This window comes from Heterocephalus glaber, unplaced genomic scaffold (assembly GCF_053883595.1).
Source record: "Heterocephalus glaber isolate CG9 unplaced genomic scaffold, H.glaber_assembly_v1.0 deba00001457, whole genome shotgun sequence".
Lineage (NCBI taxonomy): Eukaryota > Metazoa > Chordata > Mammalia > Rodentia > Bathyergidae > Heterocephalus > Heterocephalus glaber.
In genome coordinates, this window is record NW_028258305.1 from 42,897,804 (window position 1) to 42,924,681 (window position 26,878).

The following is a 26,878-nucleotide window of genomic DNA, read 5'->3' on the forward strand; positions in this document are numbered from 1 at the left end:
CAGGGTAGCCTCAAACTTGTGAGCCTCCTGCCTCAGCCTCTTAAGTGCTGGGATTACAGACATGCACCACCACACCTAGCTAGACTTATTTTGTAGTGAAAATTTATGAAATTTGTTTACTGACAAATTATACAAAGTGAGAAACAACTAGAAACTCAAGATAACATAGAAATTTTAAGATATTTAATGTGGGTTACAGAAATATTAATAGTCTTTTGGTTAACTATGCTCCTAAACTCAGGACAACTTGTTAAAATGTTGCAATTTGGGGTACTTTATTAATGAAATACAAGGAATTTATCATTCTTTAAGTTTTCAAGTGAAACTTAATTTGAATGATAATGTATGGAATAAGACTTACCAAAGAAGAAAAGAATTAACACTTAATACAGTCATATTTCTTTTTTTTTTTTGGTACTGGAGATTGAACTCGGATCTTGTGCTTGTGAGGCAGGCAGGGGAACCACTGAGCTAAATCCCTGGCCCAGTCATTTTTTTTTTTTTTGTGGTGCTAGAGACTGAACCCAAGGCCTTGAGCACTCAATCTACCTCTTGGGATATACTCCCATAGCCTTTGAAGATTCAGTTAATTAGAATCTTCAGTTAACTGAAACTTTGGTGCTTGATTGTTCATATGAATTAGTAAAAAGGAAGGCAGTAAGGATCAATGAAAAGACTAAGCCTAGGAGTCAGAATAGGCCTGACCTTTGGCTCTCATTTATAAGTTTAGGACTTAGTGTAAATTAACCTTAGTCCATCTCAGTTTACTCATTACTAAAATACAGCCAATAATATTGTGAGACAATATCTAGCATGGAGCCTACCACACAGCAGGTTTTGAACAAATATTTCCTGAATAACTACTAAAGAAAACAGCAACAAATAAGCAGCTCCCCAAATAAACATATCCTGAGTCACATTCAGTCAATCCCTAAACACTGCTTACACCAATAGCTCCAACTGTGTGTAATCATCACTGATATACTGAATTAAGAGATGAGCAAGGAGCCAGGTGCAGTGGCATACAGATGTAATCCCAGTTACTCAGGAGGCTGAAGCAGAAGTATCAATTTCAAGGCCAGCCTGGACAACTTACTGAGGCAGTCTCAAAAACAGGTCTTGGGCATGGAACTCAGTGGCAAAGTTGGATAAACATTTACTCTGCATAGCAAGTTTTCCACATAAATGGGTTTCAAGGTTTAGGTTTAGAATCCCATTTTGACTGTAGGTCCTGGCCTCATTTGTGATCTCATTTTTCCAGGTACACAGCTAGTATGTTGATCTCCTACTTCTGTGTCCATTTTGGAACTATTTAGAAGGAAGGGATATAATTGAAGGTGTATTACTGCTATCCTAGAAACTCTCCAAAAAAACCTTTTACATTATGACTGTTTTTGTTTTCTCTCCCAGAAGAAGCCTCAACTGAGATAAAAAGCTTAAGAAAAATTAAAATTTCCCTGGTCATGGCAGCTGTAGATGCACAGCTGTTTAGGATTGTGATCCTATCCAATTTGGTGTCAAGATAACCTTGAACAAGCATGTCTCATGAATGTTAATGAAATGGGCAGGCATAAAATGTGTGGAAGGGCACAATGGCTCCAGGCTGGTAGCAGTTTCTTTTTCTTTTTGGTATTTCTTTAAATATGCAGAAAGAATTCAATTTCTCAAAAACTGCTGTAAGGTAAAGAAAAAATTACTTGTGATGTTGCAAGATTTTCAATGACCAATAAGTAAACTCTTTTCAGTATATCAAAGTTTCTATAAGAGGAAAGTAAACCCATATTTTAAATATTTTCAACAAAGTGCAACATAAAAAGAATTTCAGTTAACTCTGTTATATGGGCCATGGAATAAACTATCTCATATAAGCCTCAAACAGCATTCTGGTTAATCATTAATAATGGTTATTATGTTTTATAGTATTATTTCTAGTTTCTTGGAACTATAAACACTTTCCAACTCTGCTTGTAACTTTTTAAAAATGAAAATAGCTTTACTTGATTATAAAGTTAAAGTAACAGACAGATGAATAAGGAATAGTCATCTTTATCCTACTACTCAGATATAATCACTTTTGACATTTTGTTAGTCTTCTAGAATTGGATAAACAGACACACAAGAGTGAGATTCTACTATATACACTGAGTTTCTTATTCCACTTTTTTCATATAACAATACACCATAGTCACTGCCAAGACAAGAAATGATGGTCCATTATATCACTGTAAGTAGGTAAAGAAAACCCACAAAACTAGTTTATAGCTATATAGCTCCATATTTCCTCTCACTAGTGTTCTCCATAACTGTTAATAGATGTGCTACAGGAAAGTATACTTAAGGAAAATCAGTTTGAGTAAGAAGGTTTAAAAGGCATCTTTACTGCAGAACTCCTGGAAGCTGCAACACCTGAAACATGTCTTCTGGACTCCCCAAAGTGGAAGACTGACGCATTCCCCTAAGTTAAGCACGAAACCTTAATCACTAGTACAGCTATTACTATCTTGTGGAACCTAGGCTTATGCTTTCTGAACTCTGTCAGAAAACATCTTAGACTATACACTCTGACTTAGTAGCATGGGATGGGGCCAAGAAGTTTGGCTCAAAACTGCCCACATCCACCGTTTCAGGACCTTGGGAACACCCCAACTCAGACTTTGCTTTAAAGTAATGGTTCTGAAATGAACAGAGCCTAGGAATTTTACTGAACCACCTCAACTTGTGGGGAATTTAACCTTATTTAAACAGTTCCTCAAGGGATCCTCATCCCCATTTTCCCTAGTTTCAGTATAGAATCACGGTTTTCATCTAGTCCATGGAAGTGCGCCCACATGATTAAAGTGCATTTTCAAATCTGACTCTGGAAAGTAGAATACTAGTAAACATCCTGTAAAAGTACTTCGTGAGTTGTCTCTGCCAAAAGCAGCTGAAAAACTAAGTTAAGAATTAAAATTTTTAGTTATTAGGATTTTATATCAGCTGTTGCCTTCAAAGAGTACGTTCATGGGCAGAAAAAAAGAGGACAGATGGAAGACAACTTTTTTCTTGCCTAAGTATTAATCACTGTAAAGCTTTACATAAAATCAAAGATATAGTAACATAATTTGTCTCACTTCCCCCCAATTTAGTTAAATTGACAGACAAAATTGTATCTATTTATCCTGTACAGTATGGTCCCTGAAGTATACATATATTGTGGGTGGTTAAATCTAGCTAATTAAGACATGCAGCACCTCACGCACTCACCACTTTTGTGGTAAGAACACGTAGCATACACACTCCTAGCACTCCTCAAGTATACAACGTTCTGTCATCAACTGTAGTCACATCTTTCTTGGACTTACTACTCCTCACTGCAATCCTCTGATCATATCACTCCAACTGGCCTCCCACCAAGCCAATCACCCCAGTCTCTGCTAGCTACCATTCTTTCTATTTCTGTGAGACTTGACTATCATAGATTCTACATGAGTGAGATCATGTGGTATTTATCTTTCTGTGCCCGGCTTATATCTATTTTTTTCTTTTTTCTTTTTCAATAGGGTCTCACTATGTAGTACAGGCTGGTCTCGAACTTGTGCTCCTCCTGCCTCAGCCTCCCGAATGCTAGGATTACAGGTGTGTGCCACCATGCCTGGCCCCTGGTTTATTCCACATAACATAATGATCTCTGGGCTCATCCATGCAGTTACAAATGACAGTTTCTTTTTTATGGCTGAATAATATTTCTTGTGTATATATACCACATTTTCCTTATTTTCATTCACCCATCAGTGAATATTTAGATTCCAGATCTTGGCTACTGTGAACAGAATATGGGAGATGTCTCTTCAACCTAATGATTTTATTTCCTTTGGTTATATATCCAGAAGTGGGATTGTTGGATCATACATTAGTCTTATTTTTAATTTTTTGAGAAATCTCCATTCTGGTTTCTGTACTGGTTTTACTAATTTACATTCCTACCAACAGCGTGCAAGGGTTCCCTTTCTCTGCTTCCTCACCAGCACTTGTTCTCTCTTGTCTTTTGCATAAGAGCCATTCTAACAGGAATGTATCTCACTCATTTCACAATGTGCCAAAGTGAAAGAGGCCAGGAAACTGCAAAAGTAAATCACACCTCTCTTCATTCTTGACAGAACAATGCTTCTTAAAGTTAAGCACTACTTTCAAGGCTTGTTAAGATATATGAACCCGGGCTGGGGATTTAGCTCAGTGGTTCCACTGTCTGCCTTGCAAACGCAAGGACCTGAGTTGGATCCCCGGTACCAAAAGAAAAAAACTTAAAAAAAAAAAGATACATGAACACTCTCCTCAAATTTTAATTCAGCAGGTCAGTATCTTAAACAAGTGATTCTCATATGTTTTGCGTACCACATTGCTCTTACCATGCCATACACTGTTGAATATAAAACATCAGAAAAAGATGTGCTGCATCCATGGAGGCTGTCTGGAAAATTGTCCAGAGTCACCAAAACACTAGAAACAAGAGTCATGTGAACTCTGGACATCTTAATTCTGAGAAAAAAAAAAGTAGGTACAATAATTTACTTATTTTCCTTCCTTTGGTTCTCTTTCTTCCTTCCTTTTTCTATCTTCTCTCTCTCTCTGTATGTTCCTCCTTCCCTCCCTCTTTCTTTTTTTGTTTTCTGAGACAAGGTCTCACTATATAGTTCAGGCTGGCCCTGAACTCACTCTATAGCCCAGGATGGCCTTAAACATATGGCAATCCTCCTGCCTCAGCCTCCTGAGTGCTGGAATTACAAGCTTGTGCCACCATGCCTGGATTCAATATAAGTCATTTCTGTAAAGGAATTCTTTGTTTTAAAAAGTGGAATGAGAGAACATAATGGGTAAGAGGTATTGGATTATATTCATATTTCTTTAGGATTTTTTTCTAAATTGTTTCATTTCATGCTAATATTTAAGATAAGTTACTTATTATGGTTTAATTAACTTGTTTTTAAGGAGAATTCTAATGGTTTTGAAACATACCTTAAACTGGCTCAGTCACATCTATAGGGAGCCTACTCATTTGGATGATGAAACAATTATTTGGACCTGCTTTGCCTTGGTGGAAATGTATATAAATTACAACAAAAAAATGGGCTTTAAAAAATACTGTAAAGCTATGGAAGGCCCAACTTACAGAAACCTACATATGTCAGCACTTTAGGCAGGGTGTGGACAGTGAGTCTCAATAGTACGCAAAAATCATGTGCTGCTCTGGACAGAGGAGGGCACAAAGTCTGAACCAAGGGGGTGGCATTAGTTATTTATTGTAATGGTTTTCAAACCTGGCTGCACTTCAGGGTTGTCTGGGGAAGTTTAAAAACATACAGATTCTTTGCTCTACCCAATGAGACATCATCTTGAGGGGCAGCATGAGTTTTATAAGGAAGCCACTGGAGAAGCACTCCTCTGTGGGAAGCTGTCCCAGAAGTAACCAAGACTGTGAGTTTTATAAAGATGGCCTCCTGAAGTAAAGACAAGCTACTTCCTCCATGTTCTAGTAGGAGTCAGTCGACTTAAAACGTAATGAGCTGAAAATCATCTGTGAACTGAGGAAACATGTTATGGGGAAAATGTTACAATTAATAAGGAGAATAGAGTAATGAAACAAATCCTTATAACTGTTTTACAGGAATAGCCACACAAAGAGGGTATCTAAAGATTATAGAATGAATTGCACTGCAAAGGGAGTATTACTTACATGGCAATATATTTTTTTAAATTTTTATTTATTTATTTATTTATGACATGGCAATATTTTAAAAGTACATCAAAATCCTTTAATTCTGAATCTATAAACTTTCTGGCCTTAATTCTCAACTAACCTTAATTTCCAACTAACTCTCTCTTTTTCCTGTAATACTGTTTAGTCACTAAGGGCAGGGAATACACTTGTATATTCCCAAAGAACTTACCAAGACACAGTAGCTATTCATTAGTTAATAACGTCTAAGGACACAGTTTTTGATTTGTAACATCAGTATGAGTCAGGAGATAGAGGTGCTTCATAGTCGTGAAGTTAATGAGCGTGACACTGACCTCTGCCTCATCCAGAGGCCCTGTGACATGCTTATTCTGCTTGGAATCATCCTTAAGAGACAAACACATAACTTCATCTCTAGAGTTATCCTTGAATCTCCAGGTCAGAATTCTTTTCTTCTTTGGTTACATCCCTACTATAGCCTGCGTCACACTGATTGTTAGAGCTGTCTTCCCTTAATATATTACAAGCTTCTTGAAGGCAAAACCCTGCTTCTTAGTCACCACTGTATCTCTGGCACATTGTATACATAGTGTCCTACACATGTTAGGAACTTGATGCATGTCTGCTGAATGAATGAATGAATGAATGAGTGAATGATCACCATATGACATCCTGTTCTTTAGAATGTACATCCAAATTTCAGGATCCACTGATGAGTTACTTTGCTTACCCATTTCTTCCTTTCCTAAAACTAATTATTATAAAAACGATAATTTGGAGAAAATACTTATCAAGCCATAAGTTCTATACAAACTATTCAATATTAATAAAGAGCAAAATTAATAAAAATAATTGAGAGAAAACTTTACCTTCTTGAAATAGTTGTCTAGCATAAGATGGCTCTCTGCCTTGAGGCTGGAAAAAAGCATAAATGCATTTCCTCACTAAATCTTCCCAGCCAGTTCTGCCAGCAGCTCTCAGGGAACTGGTATCAATAGAGATGATTTTGCCTATACAAAGAATGAAAGTTTACATTTATGATATCCCCTTGACATAAATCATCCATATTTCAAAACTAACAGTTGCATCCAAGGAATATTATGTCTCTTCATATGCTCAATAGACAAAAACATTGAAAAGCACTATTTATTTTTATTATTACATATGGTAATGGACAATATTAGAGACATTATAAAAACTGTTTTGGTTTTGAAGTATGTTATACACTAATATGTCATAGTTTAGTTTCTTTCTTTTTTTTTTTTGAGACAGGGTCTCACTATGTAGTTCAGACTGGCCTTGAACTCACAGCAATCCTCTTGCCTCAGTCTGAGTACTAGGATTACAGGAGTGCACCACCACGCCCAGCTGTCATAGTGTAAAATTCAGTTCCAGTCAAGTATTAAAGCCATCCAATAATGATCTGAAGCTGCTGAGAATAATGCACTTCAAACTTCTCTGGCTTACTTTTTGATTCTGCTTTCTATCTACTGATGACTGACTGGACCACTTATTAGGGAAAGAAGCGCAGTGATGAAATATGTATGTTGTTTTGGTTTAAATAATTTTCCAATAACTGAGTGAAGAGAATATGAGAAAGAAAGCATGTCTTTCCCTTCCTACCTCTTGTTGGGCTACAGGCAATCCTGTACTTACGAATAAACAAAGACTGAAGGCAATAAAAGTTAAACCAGAAAAAGCTAATAAGTGAAAAGATTAAGATTTTCTAGGCACCAGACACATAGAACATATACCTTATAAAATCTAGCGGTGATCTGCTGTTGTTACACAGTTGGTTAAAATTCCTAAGTGACAATGAGAAAACTCCGAAAAATTATTCTTCAGTTATTCTTCATTGTCATTCCTCAGACCTATTTTATGCAATCTTATATATGAATTAAGGATTACATAATAGAAGGAAAACCAGCCAACCTCCCACCCAATTTCAGAACTTGAGACTACCAACTTCAGTCCACTATGTGTACACTCTTCCTGTATCACATTCCCCTCTGTCTTCACATATTCCTGTAGTTGGGTGTCTAGTCTGTTCCCAGTTTTTTGTTTTTTGCCACAAAGTCAATGCTGCTATGCACATCTTTCACATGCTGCCTGGCCAATGTGTGTGAGAATTTCGCTAGTGTATATATGAAGGGATAGAACTACTGGGTTGCAGGTTATACCAGATGTTCAGCTATGTAATATTAACTTAAACTGTCTTGTAGAAACTTGTATGATGCTATATTCCTACCAGTAATGTATCAGAGTTATTACTGGGGCTGGGTTTGTAGCTCAGTGGTAGAGCACATGGTTAGCATGCCTAAGGCCTTTGCTTCAATCCCAGCATAAAAAAAGTGTTACTGGCAATCTAACATCCTTCAATCACTTGGTATCATCAGGCTCCTTCTCTTTTTTTTCCCTGGTACTGGGTATCGAATCCAGGTCCTTTGCACTGAGATACATCCAAGCCCATTTTTTATTTTTGAGACAATTCTTGCCAAGTTACCTAGGCTGGGATCAAACTTGCTATCCTCCTGCTTCAGTCTCCCAGAGGGCCACAATGCTTAGCTTAGTTTTTAAAAATTAATAGGTGAAAAATGGCATCTCATTGTGATCTAAGTTTAGATTTCCTCAATTACTAATGAGGGCAAATATTTTTCATATTTATTCACTATTAATGTTTTCTCTTCTGTGAATGCCTGATTGTATCTTTTACCTACCTTCCCTTTTCTCATACAATCAACTCAAATTGATCACATATGTGTTCCTACTCATTCAGCTAATTCCTTCTTTATATATTCCACTTGGTTTTCCTAATAATAAAATCATTAGATCTTTTAAACTTAGGATTTTGAATTTGATGTACTTAATCCAACTTGATCAGGATATTATTCAAGTTGGCATAAATGCAGAGGATAGAAAGAAAATCAACTCAAATTCAAACAAGAGAATGTTGTGCTTAAGAACTGTTCAGAGAAAGCCCAGTGAACAATGTGACTGAAAGTACAGACAATTTTGGGTTTTAAATTATTTAATCTTTTCACTTATTACTTTAGAGATAAAGACTTGGCTACAGCACAATTCTACCAATCCATAATCTTCATATACAGTAAGGCTTCTCATAGAAAAGTACTAAGGGAGGCATGGGAGTGCGTGTGTGCATGCACGTTATATGTGTGTGTTTGTGTCAGTGTTGGCCCACAAGAGAGCAAGAGTCTGGAATTGTGGGACTATAGGGGAGAAAGTGATTAAGCTGTCAGCAATGGTTCTAAATGACTGGGTAATGCAATGACTCCCTCAGAGAAGAACCCTGAATAGCTTGATTTAGAATACATACTTCTGCTTGCTTGAGGAAAGTGTAACCAACCAACCAACCAACCAACCAAACAAACAGAAACAAAACAAAACAAAGCAAAGCACTGTTCAATATTTCCCAGTAGGAGATTTTTTGTTTTAAAAAGACATGGACTATGGGCCAGGGATTTAGGTCAGTGGTTCCGCTGCCTGCCTTGTAAGCAGAAGGACCTGAGTTCGATCCCCGGTACCAAAAAAAAAAAAAAAAAAAGAAAAAGAAAAAGACATGGACTATCCCATGCAGAGTTAAAAGTGCTACTTAAATTTAAGAAATTAAATGCTTAACTGTATTATAGGTCTTTTTTTTTGTACCAGGATCGAACTCAGGACCTTGCACCTGCGAGGCAGGCGGAGGCACCACTAAGCTGAATCCTGGCCCCAAAGCTCATTTCTCTTTTTAGCTAAGTCAGTTCTATGATACAATGTTAGTTTTACATTTTAAGTATATTTTATATTTCTCTGCTATCTTTGTATGATGTGTACAGTACAGTGATGTTCTTTTAATATGCTGTGGTGGGAGGCAATACAACGTACAGGGTTCTATATTAGAGGTAAAGATTTCCATTCTCAGCAACCATTTGGTATTTACTATTCATAAAAGGAGTAAGGTGGATTCTGTGATTTCTGAGATTATTTTATGGCCCAGAGATTAATTCTTAAAATTTTAAATGATCATTTTTTTTTTTTGGTACCAGGGATTGAACTCGGGACCTTGCACTTGTGGGGCAGGTGGTGGAACCACTGAGCTAAATCCCCAGCCTGATCATGATTTTTATATGTTTACACATACTGTCAGGCATAGAAGGAATTTTAATGCTGTGTCCTTAGCAACACACAAAACTACCACTATTAATATCGTTCCTATGGGAAAATACATTCTTCTTTCAAATTACCCAATTTAGGATTTAATTTATATAAATATAATATGAGGAAAAGCTGAAACATATTGCTCCTAAATTAGCTCTCATTTCTGACATTTATTCTGCAGCATTTCAATCACCCTTCCAGCAGGTTTACTCTATCTCACAATGCCATTATTTGGTTTTGTTTAATATTAACCAGTTATTGACACAAAAGACTAGCTTTCTTTTTAAATGAACCCTATTTCTCCTCTAAATATAATACTTTTGGTTTCCACTAAGGGTTCATTAAGTTTTTCCAGTATTGTTCATTGGTAGAAGATGGAAAGGGATAGGATACATGGTAGACTTAAAAGGGAATGAAAAACGGTATGCTAACTGATTACTCCTATTGTCAGGTACTATCTCTCCAAGCTCCTAGACATTATCTTCACTGTCTCCTATTATCTGTGCTAATTTGTGCTCCCTGGTCTTTAGGAGAAGCAGTTTTGAATTTATCATTAAAAACAAAAGAACAAAGCATACAAGTATATTAGATTTCTGGGACTAAAAGATTCATTAAAGACAAAAGGAGATTTTATAAAGAATGATAAAAGTCAAAATACACATTAAAACTGAACTTTAACAATGAATACAATTCAGTAGAAGTGATTTTTAAATCTCAAAAGTATATCTCTAGTATCTATCTCTATTTTTAAATGAGACAAGTGATAGAGCTATAACTGATGGATGTAAAAGCATGATGGGTTAGTATGAAGATAAAATTAAATAACCAATACTTTGGAAATTGAAAGAATAGCAGTCTGTTCTTGATGAAAATGAAATTTGAAGTAGGCCTTTAAAAAGAAGACCTGCTTTTCAAGCACTCCCATCATTTCTCCCTTTGTGGTTCAACTGTGCTTCTTTCGGTTCTCCCAATACACCTTTCTGTCTTACAGGCGTTTCCTCACTCAGAAGCACTCATGGCACCAAGACCCTTCCTCCTTCCTGGTCCTTTCTGGCACCGTATGTAGGCTGGCTGGCACCATTTCCCACCTTTGGGGCCTAAGGACTCGATATCAACTTGAGCCTCAGGCCTGAAGGCTTGGTAACTTTAAAACCAATTCTGACTTGCACCATATCACACCTTTTCCATCATAAAACATATCCCAGTAAGTAATCACATCATTGAACTTTGTTCAATCATACATATCCTGAGCAATCTCACACAGTCACAGTTATTCCTGAGGACTCAAAGAGTATGTGCTGAATAAATTTAAAGAAAAAGAATGAAGAAAAAAAGAAATAGACAAACACATTTAAGCATAATATTAAAACTAACAAATTCATATCCATTTGTAAATGTATAAATGTGCACTTCACATATTTATATATCTATATCTGCCAAATTTCTTTAAACATTTTCTTACATGACTATAAAACTAATTTGTAATAAAAATATAGGTATCTGAAGTTATAAAAACTGGTAGGGAAAAAAACCCCAAAAAACTGGTAGGGGCCGGGGATTTAGTTCAGTGGTTCTGTTGCCTGCCTTGCAAGCGCAAGGTCCTGAGTTCGATACCCGGTACCCCCCACCCCAAACTGGTCTTCCCAGCACACCTTGCCTATGACAATAATGATTTACAGCACCTAAAATGAACCATATCAAGAGTACTACTTAAAATGTTTTCTGTATCAGACTAGGGAACAGAACAGAAAGACATAACATTTTGGACATTAGTTTTATGGAGACAGTCACTTCAACAATACCTATAAAATATTCTGAACTATACAGTGAGTACCTGTAGTATCTTGCTTGGTCATAAAGGATTCTACGCCTGTAATTGCTGGAGGCCGAGGTAATCGCCGTGCAATACAAATCAAACATGACTGGAAATCTGCCCAAAACAAGGGGAGATGGAGGGAAAGAGAGTAAATGGTTTGCACCTATTACTTGCCATTAATGGTTTTTTTATTTTATAAAAACCATATGTTACAGGATTTAATATTAGAATCACTGTGATATAATAGTATATTAGAAATAAAATTGCTGATGGGCTGGGGATTTAGCTCAGTGGTGCCAGCACTGGCCTCGAAAGTGCAAGGTCCTGAGTTTGATCCTCGGTACTAAAAAAAAAAAAAAAAGAGAAATAAAATTGCTGGCAACCAAAACCTGGAGCTCTAGGTTGAGAGGAAGTTAGAATAAAGAATTCCTTCCCATTAAGTGTTCTTACATGAACTACAGAAGACCGAAGCATCTCATGTACCTGGATTGATAAAAACTAGAAATAGTAGTTTTAGTTAGATGTAAGCAACACCATTTAAAAAAAAACTGTTGACTAAACCCAGGGCCTTGTGGATGCCAACAGTAGAATATTTTACACTCACAATACCTAACATGATGTTTTTTCTAAATGCACTTTTTTAGTCAATTTCTCATATTCGTCAGTACTTAATGGCTATAAAGATTACTCTGATAACTAATACACAGATAATTATCAACTATTGTTAACTGAGAAAAACAATCTTTTTTCTGAATTATTATTCTGCTTTTGACAAAGGACTGTCTTTAGGGCATATAATTTATTAGTATACATTTGCGGTACATAACGAACACATTTATTGTGGATATTGTTGGTAGGATATATAGGTTTTTTGAAGCCCCATTTCTAAATTTTGTTTTGACAGTGCTACATAAATAACACACAGTTAATCATATAAGACATGGCATGTGTATTTTGTGAAAGGTTGAGTGTGACCTCCATTTCCTGGTGAGATCTGCTATACACGGGGCTATTTTGCATCTGACCAACTTCTTCTCTACCACCTTCCCTGGTCCTTACACCAGTTCCCAGTTTGTGGTGTTCCTAAACTTAGGTCAGTCTAAGTTGACATGGAAGACTTACCCACCATCACATATATAAATCCATGCTAATCCAATGTGCACATTACAGCTTCGGCTATGTTTTCATCTATTCATAAAGCTACCTCCTTAGAAACCACTGTGCATAGCCTGAAAAATGTCAACTCTATCTTCCAATGTTCCCTACATTCTAAACTTGAAACTTTCTAAAAATCAGAGCTGTTCAACAGCCTGCTGCATCTGATACAGTTCCAACTGACAGCAGTTAGTTACATCTCTCATTTTTAGACAACAAGTTGGTTTGAATTATTTGACATTTAAGCTTAAAGCTGTGAAATTGGGGACATTTTAAAGAGGAATTTTAGATGTTAGTAAGTAGAGGGTTTTTTTTTAATAGTAAGAAACATATCACAAATTGAATGGCTTCTGGGATACACAATATAGTAACAAAAAATACTATGCGAAGAAGGCAGATTATAATTAATTCCTTCCCTGTTCTTTCAAATTGTAGGAAAAAACAAACACTTTACAACGATCTTGTGCCTTACCTTCTCCATCCTCTTGGATTGATTTTGGCTGCGACACAGTGAAACACTGCATTACTTCGTACCGCTGGCAAGCTTCTTGGTTCTCGGTACCTGGCTCATCTGGAGGGTGAATTAGCATCCTGCAGTTAAAAGTATGGCTATTTCGGCGTGTTGCCTCTTGAGGCCAAGGAACTCCATTTACTGGGGCAAAAAAAAAATTGATGTTATGTGATTGTGAGTAAGGTGAAAAAGTATAAAATCCAAAGATATAAAGGACATACTTCAAGCCATCTGGGTAATTACTCCGATTAAAACACAGACAGACCTCTTCAGATCTAACATTATCCTAAGGCAACAGGATATTTATCTTCCTTAGCAAATCTAAACATCTACCAGTTAGAAAGCATAACATTTCTGATATTTAAAATGTATAAGGTCTCTTCCCTCAGATACTCTAGTTCAGTTACAACCTTTATAAACAAAGACAAAAATTAAAAATTGCTAGCTGCTTCACTCAGAATTTTATAGTAGTTAATTAATGAGCGCCTGCTTGTTTCCAGCTATTCCTTGGCAATGGAAAAATGACTCAAAATCACGGCTGCACTGTTACACAGGGGTCTTCGGCAGCCGGCCTGGGCCTTCAAGGGTCAGCTTATGTGCATGTGCATTTTCTGGGGAGAAGATTCCGAGCTTCTCCAGGGGTCTGTTATCCCCTGTATTTCATATAATTAATTAGACTTCTTTCCAAAAATATTTAGAATAGGTACAGAGTAATGTTTCTTACAACCATTTTTTTGTGCTTTAATTAATTTTACCACCATAGTGCATGTGCTATAATACTTTAAATATGGAAGACAATCAATATGTTATATAAAAAGATTGGTGAAAAAGAAATATTACCTGATTCAGTATAAGAAAATTGAATTTTGCAATAGTAAAGATGTCTGCATGCTTCAAGTAATAATTTATGGTGGTCATGATTTTCCAGTCACAGAGTCATATCGAGATTAAGGAGGTCATCAGAAGTTCAGAGGATTTTTAAGGTTACTCTCTCACCATTCCCAAATGTTTGCTTACCCTATACTCTGCACTGACCCGTTTTCCTTTTTCTTTTTTCCATTTCACTTTAAATGTTAGAGGAAAGCATGGAAATAAACCTGCATTGGAGTAAGAAGTTTTTGCTACCTGTGAGGTTTGGGTTAATTAATCTTTGATTTCCAGTTGCTTCATCTTCAAAATAAAGAATCTACTACATTATTTCTAAAAAACTTTGAAATTTTCATTCTGAAATTCTACAACAAAACACATAAGACCTTCTGATACTGTAATTCAAATATCAAAACAGTGATTTTACAGGAAGCGTCATTTCAAGTCCTCAGTTACTATAAACGCTACCCTTCCTTTTAGAAATAGGGTCGGGGATTTAGCTCAGTGGTTCTGCCGCCTGCTTCCCAAGTGCAAGGTCCTGAGTTCAATCCCTGGTACCAAAAAAAGAGAAGAAATAAGTTTTTTGTGCCATTTAGGGAACAATGTAGAAAATAGTTATGGATGACATTTTGTATGCATGTGTGATTTACTTACAGAGGATTTCTCGCAGTGCCTTCCTCCTACCATTTTTCTAGCACATATAGGCTAATGAGTGGAAGATCAAGGAGGGGGTAAAATTCAGGCAAAAATTAACATACTCATTATTTTTTAAGAGCTCTCTCAAGTATTGAATTAACTGATTAAATTCTTTAATTCTTAGGAAAAGTCTCCAATTAAAGTAAATAGGACCCCATGATTAAAAATAATTTTAAGTTTTAAAAAAGTTAAGATGTTGTTTGATATTTGGTTTGAATGATATTTACCCTGAGCTATTCAGTTATAAGGGACAGTTTACTTTACTGAAGGTATATGCAAAGAAAGCTACTTGCTAAATGCTGCATCTAAAAACACTCAGTACAGGTATAAAAGAAGGTAGAGGGCCAGGGATGTAGCTCAGTGGTAGAGAGCTTGGCTAGCATGTGTAAGATGCTGGGTTCAATCCCCAGCACTGGGGAAGGAAAAAAATAAAAGAGAGAGAGAGTAAAGAAAACAAAAAAGGTTGAGGGGTAGCTAGGAGTCAGGGTAGCAGAAGGAACCAAGAGAAAAACAGAGGGCAATTTCATAACCTATTACACTAAGTGTAGGAAACATTTTTCTGCTTGTTTTTTTGGTACGGGGGATCAAACTCGGGACCTTGTGGTTGAGAGGCAGGCTGACGGAACCACTGAGCTAAATCCCTGGCCCTATTTTTTGAGAAGTTAAAAAACAAACAAACTTGAAAACTGATCATGGTAGCTAAAGCAACTACAGCAACTCTGATAATTTACGGGTTAGTTATCATATCTTAGGGCAATAATTAATGGTGAGGCTGGGTGTGGTGTTGCACACCTGTAATCCCAGCACTTAGGAGGCTGAGGCAGAAGACTGCCAGGAGTTCGAGGCCAGCTTGGGCTACTTAGTGAGTTCAAGAATAGCCTGAACCTTAGAGTAAGACCCTGTCTCAAAACAACAACAATAACAAAAAATTAATGGCAAGATCACTTCCAAAATATAGACTCCCTCCAATATATGTTGGTAAATTTTTTGGTGATCTTTCTAGGTTCCTGGAATTTAGTAATACTAATTGGATTTCTTTTAAGTTATCAAAATTAATTTACCCTGATAGTTTATAACTTTTTAAAATTAAATCTTCTTTTAAACAGTAAGCATTGAGCTAGAGAGAACAGCATCACAAATACAAACTCTATGTTCTTTGTGGAATGGAAACAACAGATCTAGACTAAAGGTATAAAACTCTGACAAAACTTAGTATTTTGTGTTGGGGGTTAGTTAAGATTATCCAGCTGGAAAGCAGTTTACCTAATCTTTATGCAATTGCTTTTTTAATTCACCACATAATTTCTCTTTAAAAGGATGAAAGCCACAAATAAAAGACTACCAAACAAGCCCCTTTGAAAGATAGAAGTAGCACTGCATTACAATTTACTGGTAGAAAGGAAGAACTGACAACTGAACTCTACTGATTGTGATCTGTAAAACAAAGCCTGCCTCAATAATTTTTATGGAACAGACTAAGTAAGAAGCATATTATGACAGGACAAGACAGTTCTTCCTTGAAATCAATGTCTAAGCTAAAAACAATCTAAAATATCAAGTAATTTTGATTCAAACATTATATATTTATCATTCATGAAATTAAAAGCTCCAAAACATTTAGATAAAGCCAATAATAGTAGTAATAATAGCTAAAGTTTAAAGGGAATTTGGCTAGGGAATGTGTGAAGCACTATTTATCTCTCAACTTTCCAATGAAAGATGAAGCTAAAAGGGAGTCAAGTGTCTTGTCCAACAACACACAACAAGTGCTAAAGGGAGAATGGATACTCCATGTCTGCTTTATACCAAAAGCTTGTGTTCTCAATTACTATAGTGTCTGCATCACTTGAGACACAACTGCCATTAATTTATGAGAACTTATTTTTAATTTTTTTCAAATCTAATTTACTAGAACTTCACAAATAAGTATATACTCATTAACATCTTAATCTTTCACAACATAACATTTTAAAAATATCTGTGCATATTTGTGCTTTTGGACAAGATCACTATAGTAGCTTTTCAGTGTTGAGATTTATTTTTTATGAATAAAATGTCATGCTTAGAAAGCATGGATTTTAGATCTTGAAATCTTCTAAATCATTAAATTCAAAAGCAAATTTTTTTAAAAATTTATTTATATTTATTTATTTATTTTGCAGTACTGGGGATTGAACTCAGGACCTTGTACTTGGAGGGCAGGCTCGGTGCCACTGAGCTAAATCCCCAGCCCTCAAAAGCAAATTTTAAACAGTTTGGCTTCTGACTTTTTTCTTCAAAAATTCTTCTTGATAGTAAATGAAAAATAAGAATATACTCTTTTGTGCCATGTGATACTTGCATATAGGGAGAGAGAGTGTGTGTGTGTGTGTGTGTGTGTGTGTATATATATATATATATATATATATATATATGATCATATTCTTCAAAGTTTTCTTTTGATAGTTTCTGAACCTTGACTTTTTTCTGGGGGCTGAATATACATATAATTCCACTTTCTTTCTTTGATTTGCTAATAATTTGATTGCTCAGGTAATGGAGGTTTAAATATGGGCACTGTAGTATATTTTTCTTCTCAATACTTCTTGGAAATAGCTAGAGAGAAGTACTGGACTTTCCAAGTTAGTGCTGCTGGGTTTTATTCTTTGGATGGGGCCATCTCATTGTTTCTAATGGGTGATCAACCATCACTGTAAAACTAGGTGATCTGACCTGTTGCCACTGAGATTGCCTCATCTCTGCTTGTCTCCTTGATCGTGCATGACAGCAAAGGCACGGTACAGTATCATGTTATTTGTCATGTTTTTGATCTTTCATTCTTTGCGGGGAGGACAGCAAGATGCCTCTGCAGCAGAAGTCCCACATCCCTCCCTATGGTGGAAGGGGGCCTTTCAAGAGAAGGTGGTGATGAACTGCCAGAGCTGCTGGGGCCTGTGCCCTGGATTGCTGAGAGCAGCATTGTCAATGAGTCAGATAACAGATGTCGCTCCCTCCATGTTCACCTCCTGATAGTGATCAGGGATGACCTAGTCAGTGACCTGCAGTAATCATGCTGAGAAGGGATGTTCAGTAGTTCTTCCACAACCAATAAGCCTCTTATTCAGCAGCAGAAGACTGCTTAGATTTATTTTTTTCTTTTTTAATGTTTATTAGTAATGTTTGTTGTACACAATGATTACATTCATTGTAGGGGAGTTGGCACATGTACAGAACACATCTTGTTTTTTTTTTTGGTACAGGGGATAGAACTCAGGTCCTTGCACTTGCAAGGCAGGCGGCAGAACCACTGAGCTAAATCCCTGGCCCCAGAACACATCTTAATTCTTTTTACTTCCCCTTGCCCTCCCCTACCTCCCTTCTTCCATCTCTAGACTCCCTTTCCACTTACAAAGGATCTAGCTCCTTATTTTGTATTATCTATCTTTTTTTTTTGTACCGGGGATTGAACTCAGGATCTTGTGCTTTTAAGGCAGGCAACAGAACGGAACCACTGAACTAAATCCCCGGCCCTTGCTCTTATCATATGAGAAACCATATGATATTTAGCTCATGTGTCTGAGTTATTTCACTTAACCTGATGGGCTCAAGGTGTAACCATTTTCCTACTGATGACTCATATTTATCATTCCTTATGGCTGAGTAGTACTCCACTGTGTATGTATACCACAGTTTTTTAATCCCGTCATCTGCTGATGGATATGTAGGCTCTTTTCGAGATTTAGCTGCTATGAGTCGTTCAGCCTTATTTTTTGTGACCTCCGTTCTCCTCCCAACCAGGCACACTGTTAAACTCAACAGATACCTCGTTACCAAGATGAGGAAAGTAGTTTTTTAAAAAATGCAAGTTTCATTAAACTTATTTGAATAGTCCTTAAACTCTAAATCCAGTCTGAACACTAAATCTAAATCCCGAGAAAGAAAATCTAAGTAGCATCTACAGTGGCATCAGGGGAACCTTAAACTGTTTGATTTCCCTGGATGTGGTGGTAAGTAACTATAATCCCAGCACTGAGGCTGAGGCAGTAGGATTGAGAGTTTGAGGGTAGCAAGTTCAAAGTTTCCCTGGACTACACAGCAAAATCCTATTTCAAACAAAACCAAATCAAACAAAACAAAACACTGTTTAACTTACTTGACCACCTGTCTCAGTTCCCATACTAAATGATGGCTAGAACCCTCCTAATTCTACTACCCAAATATTTTATCACACAGTATCTGTGTGAAATACTGATGTGTGATCAATTTATCTCTGTGATGAACTGGTCTTATTTCAGAACTCACTGAACAAAGAAATGAGGGGAAAAAATAGGAATAAAAATTCTGAAATGGAATGGAGCTTCAAATTATGAAAAATTTCTTATTTGCTAACAAAATGTATACTGATTATTGAAAAAAATACCCACTCAGATGGAGACATAGGAATCCAATTACTGGGACTAATTGGAACTGGAGTTCTGAAAAGCATTAGTAGGAGCCTGAATATTCGAGAAGTAGGCAAAGGGCTGTTGTTAGTCCATCTACGTTCTAGCGATTTAATAAAACTTCCCCTAACTCCTAAGGACTCAGCCCTGCCCCAAGGCATATGGCTTAATGAAGATGGAAATCAATCTTATCCATCCTTCTAGCTGGGGTCCCCGGCAGTGGACAACCTAATTATTCTTGGGACTGCAAGCATTTATACCCTCGAAATATTAATAAGAACATAACAGAGCAATACATTCCTTCCTTTTCTCCTCCTTCCCCTCCTTTTCTTTTGAGCAAAGTGGTAGGGAAGACCTATGTCTCTTTCTTGGACATAATAAAAATTGAAAACAAAGGGGATTTAAAGCAGAAGCTTCTTGTGGCAAGACAGGTAACTACTCTGTCTCTCACTACTGTTACCTAATAATGGCACCGTGCAGAAGATGATGGGGAGGGGCCAGGGATGTAGCTCGGGGCACCACGCCTGCCTGGCAAGCACAAGGTCCTGAGTTTGATCCTCAGGACCAGGAAGAAGAAGAAGAAGAAAGAAAAAGAAAGAAGAAAGAAGGAGAAAGAAGGAGAAAGAAGAAGAAAGAAGAAGAAAGAGGAAGGAGGAGAAGGAGAAGAAGAAAGAGGAAGGAGGAGGAGAAGAAGATGATGATGAATGTCTCTTATCAGCTGTTCAATACATCTGAAAATGAAATACAATCAAAATATTTTGAGTATATATTATTTTGTACTATACATAGAATTAATCACATAATATCACATATAGTATGAAAGAAGAAGGTACAGAGAGCATTCTTTTAAGAGATGAATTTCTTTCTACCTAGTGATTTTGGTAGCAGATTCTTGACAAATTCTGCGTGGTCCCCCACGTGCAGTATGCTGTAGACGCTGGTATTCATTAATTCCTCCTGATTGTAACCCAAGTAGCTGGTCACATTCTCTGACACAAATACAATTCTCCCTTCACAGTTCACAACAAAGAAAAATCCATCCAAAGCCTGCAAAGCCAAAAAAAAAAAAAAAAAAGATTAAGAGGTTGAGAGGTTAAAAGGTATAAATGAACATATACATATCTTTATTAAAAAAGAGGTCAGAAATATACATCAAGTTAAAAGGGAAAGGTTGCTGGATAGAAGACTCTCTGTGAAGAGGCCAAATGGACTGTACACCAATGCTTCAAGTAGACATCAATGAATATGTCAACCTCCTTCCTTAGAAATAAATTCTCCGGTAATGGATGTTCACTAAGAGATTGTTCCATTCATTCAGTCATAAAAATATCTCTAACCTATGTAAGTTAATATCTGTTCTTTGCCCTCAAGGAAGCTGTGGCACAGAGGGAGTGACACAAACATAATAAAATACCAGTGATAAACACAGTATCAGAGACACACACAATATTCCATGAACACATGCCTAATTTGGTACTAGGGGAAATGAAAGGCTCTTAACAGTGCCCTACTGACTTTTAAAAGGCACAGTAGAGGAGGGGAAGAAGACTGTGAGAAGGACATCATAGGCAGAGGTGAGAGCATGGTGCCAAAAGGAAAGGTAGAAGCAGTGCGGAGCTGCCTGAGTACATATTACAAGGCGGCTTGTGGTAGAAAATGAGTCAGCAGAGTAGACAAGAGCCAAATCCTAGGGGTCTCCCCTAAGCTGAGATGGGGCTGGGGCATCTCCAAAAGGACACAGATGTATATGTGTCCCACAGAGCACATAATATCCACAAGAGTGCAGGGGGAAAGTTAGACCCTCTATTTATATTGTAACCTAAAACACAATGGAAGAAAGCAGGTTTAATAAACATACAGGCACACTGGTGCCTCATTAATTTCAGTCTTGAGAATCACACATTGCAAACCCTGGAATGCTGAGGAAAGATCTAGAATGCTAAGAAGGCTGGGTGGCACCTTGTGTACTTGCAACCTTTGCATCTCTTCCCAACATACTGCTGTTTACTTGCTGTAGAATGTATATAAGCAATAAAAACAAAATCTTAAAGAGAAAACCATTTATCAAATTTTGTAACAAGAGGTAAAATCACCATTAAAATCCTATGTGTCACACAAGAGTCAGTGGTTACCCATGGGAAAATACTTAGAAGAGCTGTCTTACAACGTTGATGGGCAATTAATTTTTCTTTTTGGAAAACCTAAGTGTCCTAAATTTGTTGGTCTTTTCTATAAGTGGTTGATGATAAGAATATACTACCTAACAGATACTCTCCCTCCAAAAAAATAAACATGATTTTCCCCTTCAGGGTTAAGATGAAATTGTAATAATAAATAAAAAGTAAACTGCTTTTCAAAAAGATACTTATGCCACAGAAAGATATTTATGCCACAGAGACAGCATGTGAAAATGGATGTTCAGAAATGTTGCCATGGTGATGATTTTGTATCTGAAAATGGTGTGAACGGGCTTTAAATATTTTCTCCTTATTTTAAAAACTTAAGTCTTTTACCTGTTGAAAATCTTCCAATCAGAATCTCAGTGGGCTCTGGACTTTTTGTTTTTAAATGTAAAAATGCCACTTCTGATTTGTTTAGAAGAATCACTCTTTGAGATCAAGGAATGTCAATAAAAATCTCTGCATAACTGGTAGACAGGATTTCAAAATGAGTACTGTGATTTAGTAAATGCATCCAATGATTTACTTTTCCATTTATCTACCTTATTTTTGTGAGGTATCTTTTCACCAAAGATTATTATTAATTTCTTAAATGATAAAGTTATCAGGCTGGGGATTTAGCTCAGTGGTTTTACCACTTGCTGCGCAAACGCAAGGACCTGAGTTCGATTCCGGATACCAAAAAAAAGATAAAGCTATCCATATTTGTGGTATATAACATGATGTTTTGAAAACTGAATGTATTGTGGAATGGCTGCATCAAGCTAATTAGCACACATTATCATTTCACAAATTTACCATTTTCGTGGTGAAAACACTTTAAAAATCTACTCTCAAGTAGATTCAGTGGTAGAATGTTTGCTTAGCATGTGTGAGGCCCTGGGTTCAAGCCCTAGGACTGTAAAAAAAAACAAGACAAAAAAGCAAAACAGTCCTCTACTCTCTTAGCAATTTTCAGTTACCTAATGATTGTATTGTTCACTACAGTCACAATGACGTACAATAGGTCTCCTGAACTTACTTCTCCTATCTACCTACTTTTTTTCTTTTTTGCCGTGCTCTACCACTTTCTTTGTAAGCATGTGCTGTACCACTCAACTACACCCTCATCCCTAACTAAAACGTTTTCTCCTTGACCAACATCTCCCTAATCACCAACCCCAATACTTTGCAGCCCCTGGTCATGACTATTCTACTCTCTGCTTCTACAGTGCTGATTCCACAGAAGTGAGATCATGCATTATTCATTTTCTTGTTACTGGATTTATTTAACTGGATTTATATTAGCCTCCAAGTTCATATATATTGAAGATTTCCTTCTGTAAAAAAGACTGGTTTGATTGTGAATGTTTATCACTCTCTCTCTTTTTTTTTTTTTTAGTGGTACCGGGGATCAAACTCTGGACCTGGCGCTTGCGAGGCAGGCGGTGGCATCAGTGAGCTAAATCCCCGGCCCCAATCATATTTTTTTTTTTTTTGAGACAGGGTCTTGCTCTGTATTTTAGGCTGGCCTTGAACTACATAGCCCAGGTTGGCCTTGAACTCACAGCAATACTCCTGCCTCAGACTCCCGAGTGCTTAGATTACAGGCATGGACCTCATGCCTGGTTTACCACTTCTCTTTATCCAGTCATTGGCTGATGGACACTTAAGGTTGAAATGCAAATTAAAACCACAAAGAGCTATCCCCTCATGCCTGCTAGAATGGCTATTATCAAAAAGACAAAAATTAACAAGTACAGATAAGGATGTAGAAAAGAGGGCACCCCTGTACTCTGTTGGTAGGAATGTAAACTGGTATAACCATCATGGAAAACAGTATGAAGTACCTTCAAAAACTTCACAACGGAAATACCAGCTGATTCAGCAATCCCAACCCTGGGTATATAACCAAAAGGAATGAAACTGAGTAGTAGCCAACGTATAGAATCAATCTAAGTGGATTCTATCAATGGGTAAATGGTTTAGAGTACTGTTTTTTGAGCCAAATATTAAATTGAACTTTGAATTACATCTCCAAAACTCTTATCACAAAGCATTTGGCTAAGATTTAAAAAAAATAAACACTAACCACCCCTTGTTTTCATTAAAAATACTGTTAATTTTTTCTTCAACAAGTAAAAAAGCAAAGAAATAAAGCTATTTTTATTCCATGTGGCTGCCATGACCACTTCTCACATAATCCACACTGCAAAGGGGAGATGATGTGATGATCAATACTCTGAAGACCTCAATATCAGTCAAACCTCCTACAAACTATTTAGAGTTTAAATGGACACAAAAAAGCACCCTTATAGTCAACTAAGTTTTTTTTTAAGTCAGAGTACCTATAAATCTCATAGTAGGTGATCAAAATATATTTGTTTGCCTGTGGTTTATTGGAATAATTGGAATAATTTAAAAAATCTTTTTTTAGGGGGTACTGGGTATGGAGTATCTTCAAAAACTTCAGAATAGAACCCAGGGCCTTTGCATTAAGCAACATTCCCAGCCTTTATTTTTTATTTTTATTTTTTTAGCCAGACTTTTGTCAAGCTGCCCAGGATAGGCTTGAACTTGTGACCCTCCTGCCTCAGCCTCTCAGAATACTGGGATTACAGGTTTATAATCCTGTAATAACACCTGAGTCACATTTTAAAAAAAGAGTAGATCTAAATATTCTTTTAAAGTGTTACATATAAAACCCTGTCTCAAAACAACAATAGCAAAATTCTTTGATAATAATCGAATCAGTATAAATAGAATTTAACTTCTGGAATTTTTAGAAATATAAATGAAATATAAACTTACACACATTTTTAAAATACAAAAATGACAACAATAATAGAAGATCTGTCAAAATCCCAGATATTAGTAACATTTCAGGAAATACATGTTGAGACTATTCCTATGAATATACAAACATCTCTATTTCTAAAAGTATGTCTGATAATAGAATCTGCTTTTACTTGTTCCTGCTCTACAAATTTCCCTTGTAAGTTGTGTAGGTAATGAACTTCCATATGTGTTCCAGGGAAAAAATTCTGCTCTTCTTCCACATCCTGAGGGCTGGTCTAATGTGGTGCCGCTCACAGAGATGAAGACAGTAACTGTTCCTGGGCAGAGGGATATCAATGTGAGAGCTTCTCCCTCTGCCCAGGAGACTGCTCTCGTCTCTCACAGAGGCCTCACAGGAGTCCAGCCTTCTCCCAGGGCCTTGGCTTTAAATGGGACTCCCACCTAGGAGTCAGTCCTGGAGAAAGTTCTGGGACTGAGACACATCATTCTCAATACTTTCATAGTTTCTGAGGGGAAAAAGACAAGTCACACAGCCACAACACAGTATAAGAGAAGAGTTCACAAAGGTTAAGGACAGAGTGAGACTCACAGTGGGAAGGAATAAATATCCCTTGGGTGAGGTTTCCTATACCTGACCAGAGGCTTGAAAAACATGAAGCAGAAATGAGGTAGGGGGATGAGAGAAGGCAAGGACACGTAAGACAGAGAGAGAAATCAGCTCAGGGATTAAAAAAAAAGTCTTTATGCACTTAACATATTTGTGTTGCATTTAACAGTAGAAAGGTTTTTGTTTTTGTTTTTTTTAAGTTTCAGGGAAAAGCAAAAAGAAAAAAAGAAAAAGATTTATTTGAAAGTAATTTTTTTGGTACCGGGGCTCACACTTGGTTAAAGTAATGTTTTTAAGCAGGAGAGTGACAAGGTCTGCTTTCCGAAAGCTCCTCTGGCGGTGGGCAGGATGCGTGGAGTGGAGGAAGGAGCCCAGGTGCAATGTTATGGTGACACTGAGGTTCACACGAGAGCTGGAAATGAGGCAGTGGCAGTGGAAGTGAGAGAAGACTTGACAGGGACAGAAGAAACAGCACCAGGTGGTCTGTGGCAGCTGGGGCAACTGAGCATTTGGAGCAACTCCTTCAGTGCGTGCCTCTAGGGCTCTGGCAGAGAAGTGCCTTTCCTTGAGAAAGGAGACATGGGGAAAATCCTTCTCTTCCATTTCTTTGTTTACCCCCTCACCCTCATTTAAGAGGAAGGAAGTAAAGGAGGACTATAAATTTAGCTTTAGGAATGCTACATTTGAAGTGACTGTATAACAGTCAAATGGAGATGTGCAAATAGCAGCAGAATATAATGAACAAGAAGGTCAGAAGAGAGATCTGAGCTAAAGACAGATTTTTCTCCTTCACAAGTAATCATTTGAGGTTCTTGTTTATTCATTTTTTAAAACTACAATCTTCTTTTCCCTTTAAAGAATACTCTGATTTCCTCATGGAATTACTTTTGCCCATTAAATAAAGCCTTATAGGATTCTTAATCAGGCCATTGGGAGAATTCTTCTCTTGAAGAGAAGAAATTCAAAATAGAATTCTAGCTGAGCATCGTGGTGCATGCCTGTAATCCCAGCACTTTGGAGATTGAGGCAGGAGATCATCATGAGCTCGAGGTGAGCCTGGGCTACATAATGAGACCTGGTCTTAAAAAAAAAAAAAAAAAAAAAGAATTCTACAATAGAATAAGTATATAAAGGAAGATGACTACTTTTTTTTTTTTTTTTTAAATCTCTGAGCTGATTTCTCTGCCTTGAAGAGAATGGCAAAAAGACTGAACTGGCTAGAGTGTGTTCCTTCTAGCAGCAAGGCAATGCCTGGACAGTTCTAAGAGACCAGTCATAAGTTTTTGCTTCTTGGCCTCCTTGAGATGCCTTAGTTTCAATTCTGTTCCCAAGAACTTCAATAAATTCACATTTGCTAATTTAGTCAGCTTTGGTATCTGAAATCAGAGAATCCTAATTGATACTACACACATACATGAATACAGAGATATATATGGATAAAACTTCCCAGGAAACATGCACAGAATTAAAAAAGGAAAAGAGCCGAGGTGAGAATCCCAGAGGATACTAACATTAAAGAGGAACTTAAAGAAGGAAAAGAAAGTATAGTATTGTTCAAGAGGCCATGGGAAATTTGAAACAAGGGGAGTAAGTCGTCAACAATGGTCAAAAGCCACACAGAAATACAGAGAATGGTATAAGGTAAGGTGAAGAAGCTTGAAGGGACACACAAATTAGGGAGACCTCCTTAATTAAACAGAATTTTTCTTTGGGCCAATGGGAAATAAGGAAGATTAGGGTCAAATAATTGAATTTAGATAGCAGAGAAGAGTGAACAATTGTGCTGCTTAAAAAACACTGCTAACAAATGATAAAATTTAATTTTCATAATAATTCCCTGGAGTTACTAACTGATACACAGAAAAATTCACCAAATAAACTGAATAAATAAATTCTAATACTACTCTTGTTTTAGATGTGAGGAAATTTCCTCTAATACCTTCAGTCTAGCTGCTCTGGTTAGACTTTACAAAGTT

At 36.9% G+C, this 26,878-nt stretch overlaps 1 protein-coding gene across 15 annotated transcripts in view; it reads right to left on the reverse strand.

Annotated features, from left to right (window-relative positions):
• The window catches only part of Ncoa1 (nuclear receptor coactivator 1), a 265,108-nt gene that overhangs the window by 60,719 nt on the left and 177,511 nt on the right, over window positions 1-26,878 (reverse strand). For all 15 annotated transcript variants that reach the window (XM_087216231.1, XM_087216230.1, XM_087216223.1 and 12 more), the window contains 4 exons: window positions 20,207-20,384; window positions 13,315-13,494; window positions 11,706-11,801; window positions 6,583-6,723 (listed from right to left, as the gene is read on the reverse strand). In XM_087216231.1, the coding sequence (XP_087072357.1) occupies window positions 6,583-6,723; window positions 11,706-11,801; window positions 13,315-13,494; window positions 20,207-20,384 (595 nt within the window). The remainder of the gene's footprint in view (window positions 1-6,582; window positions 6,724-11,705; window positions 11,802-13,314; window positions 13,495-20,206; window positions 20,385-26,878) is intronic.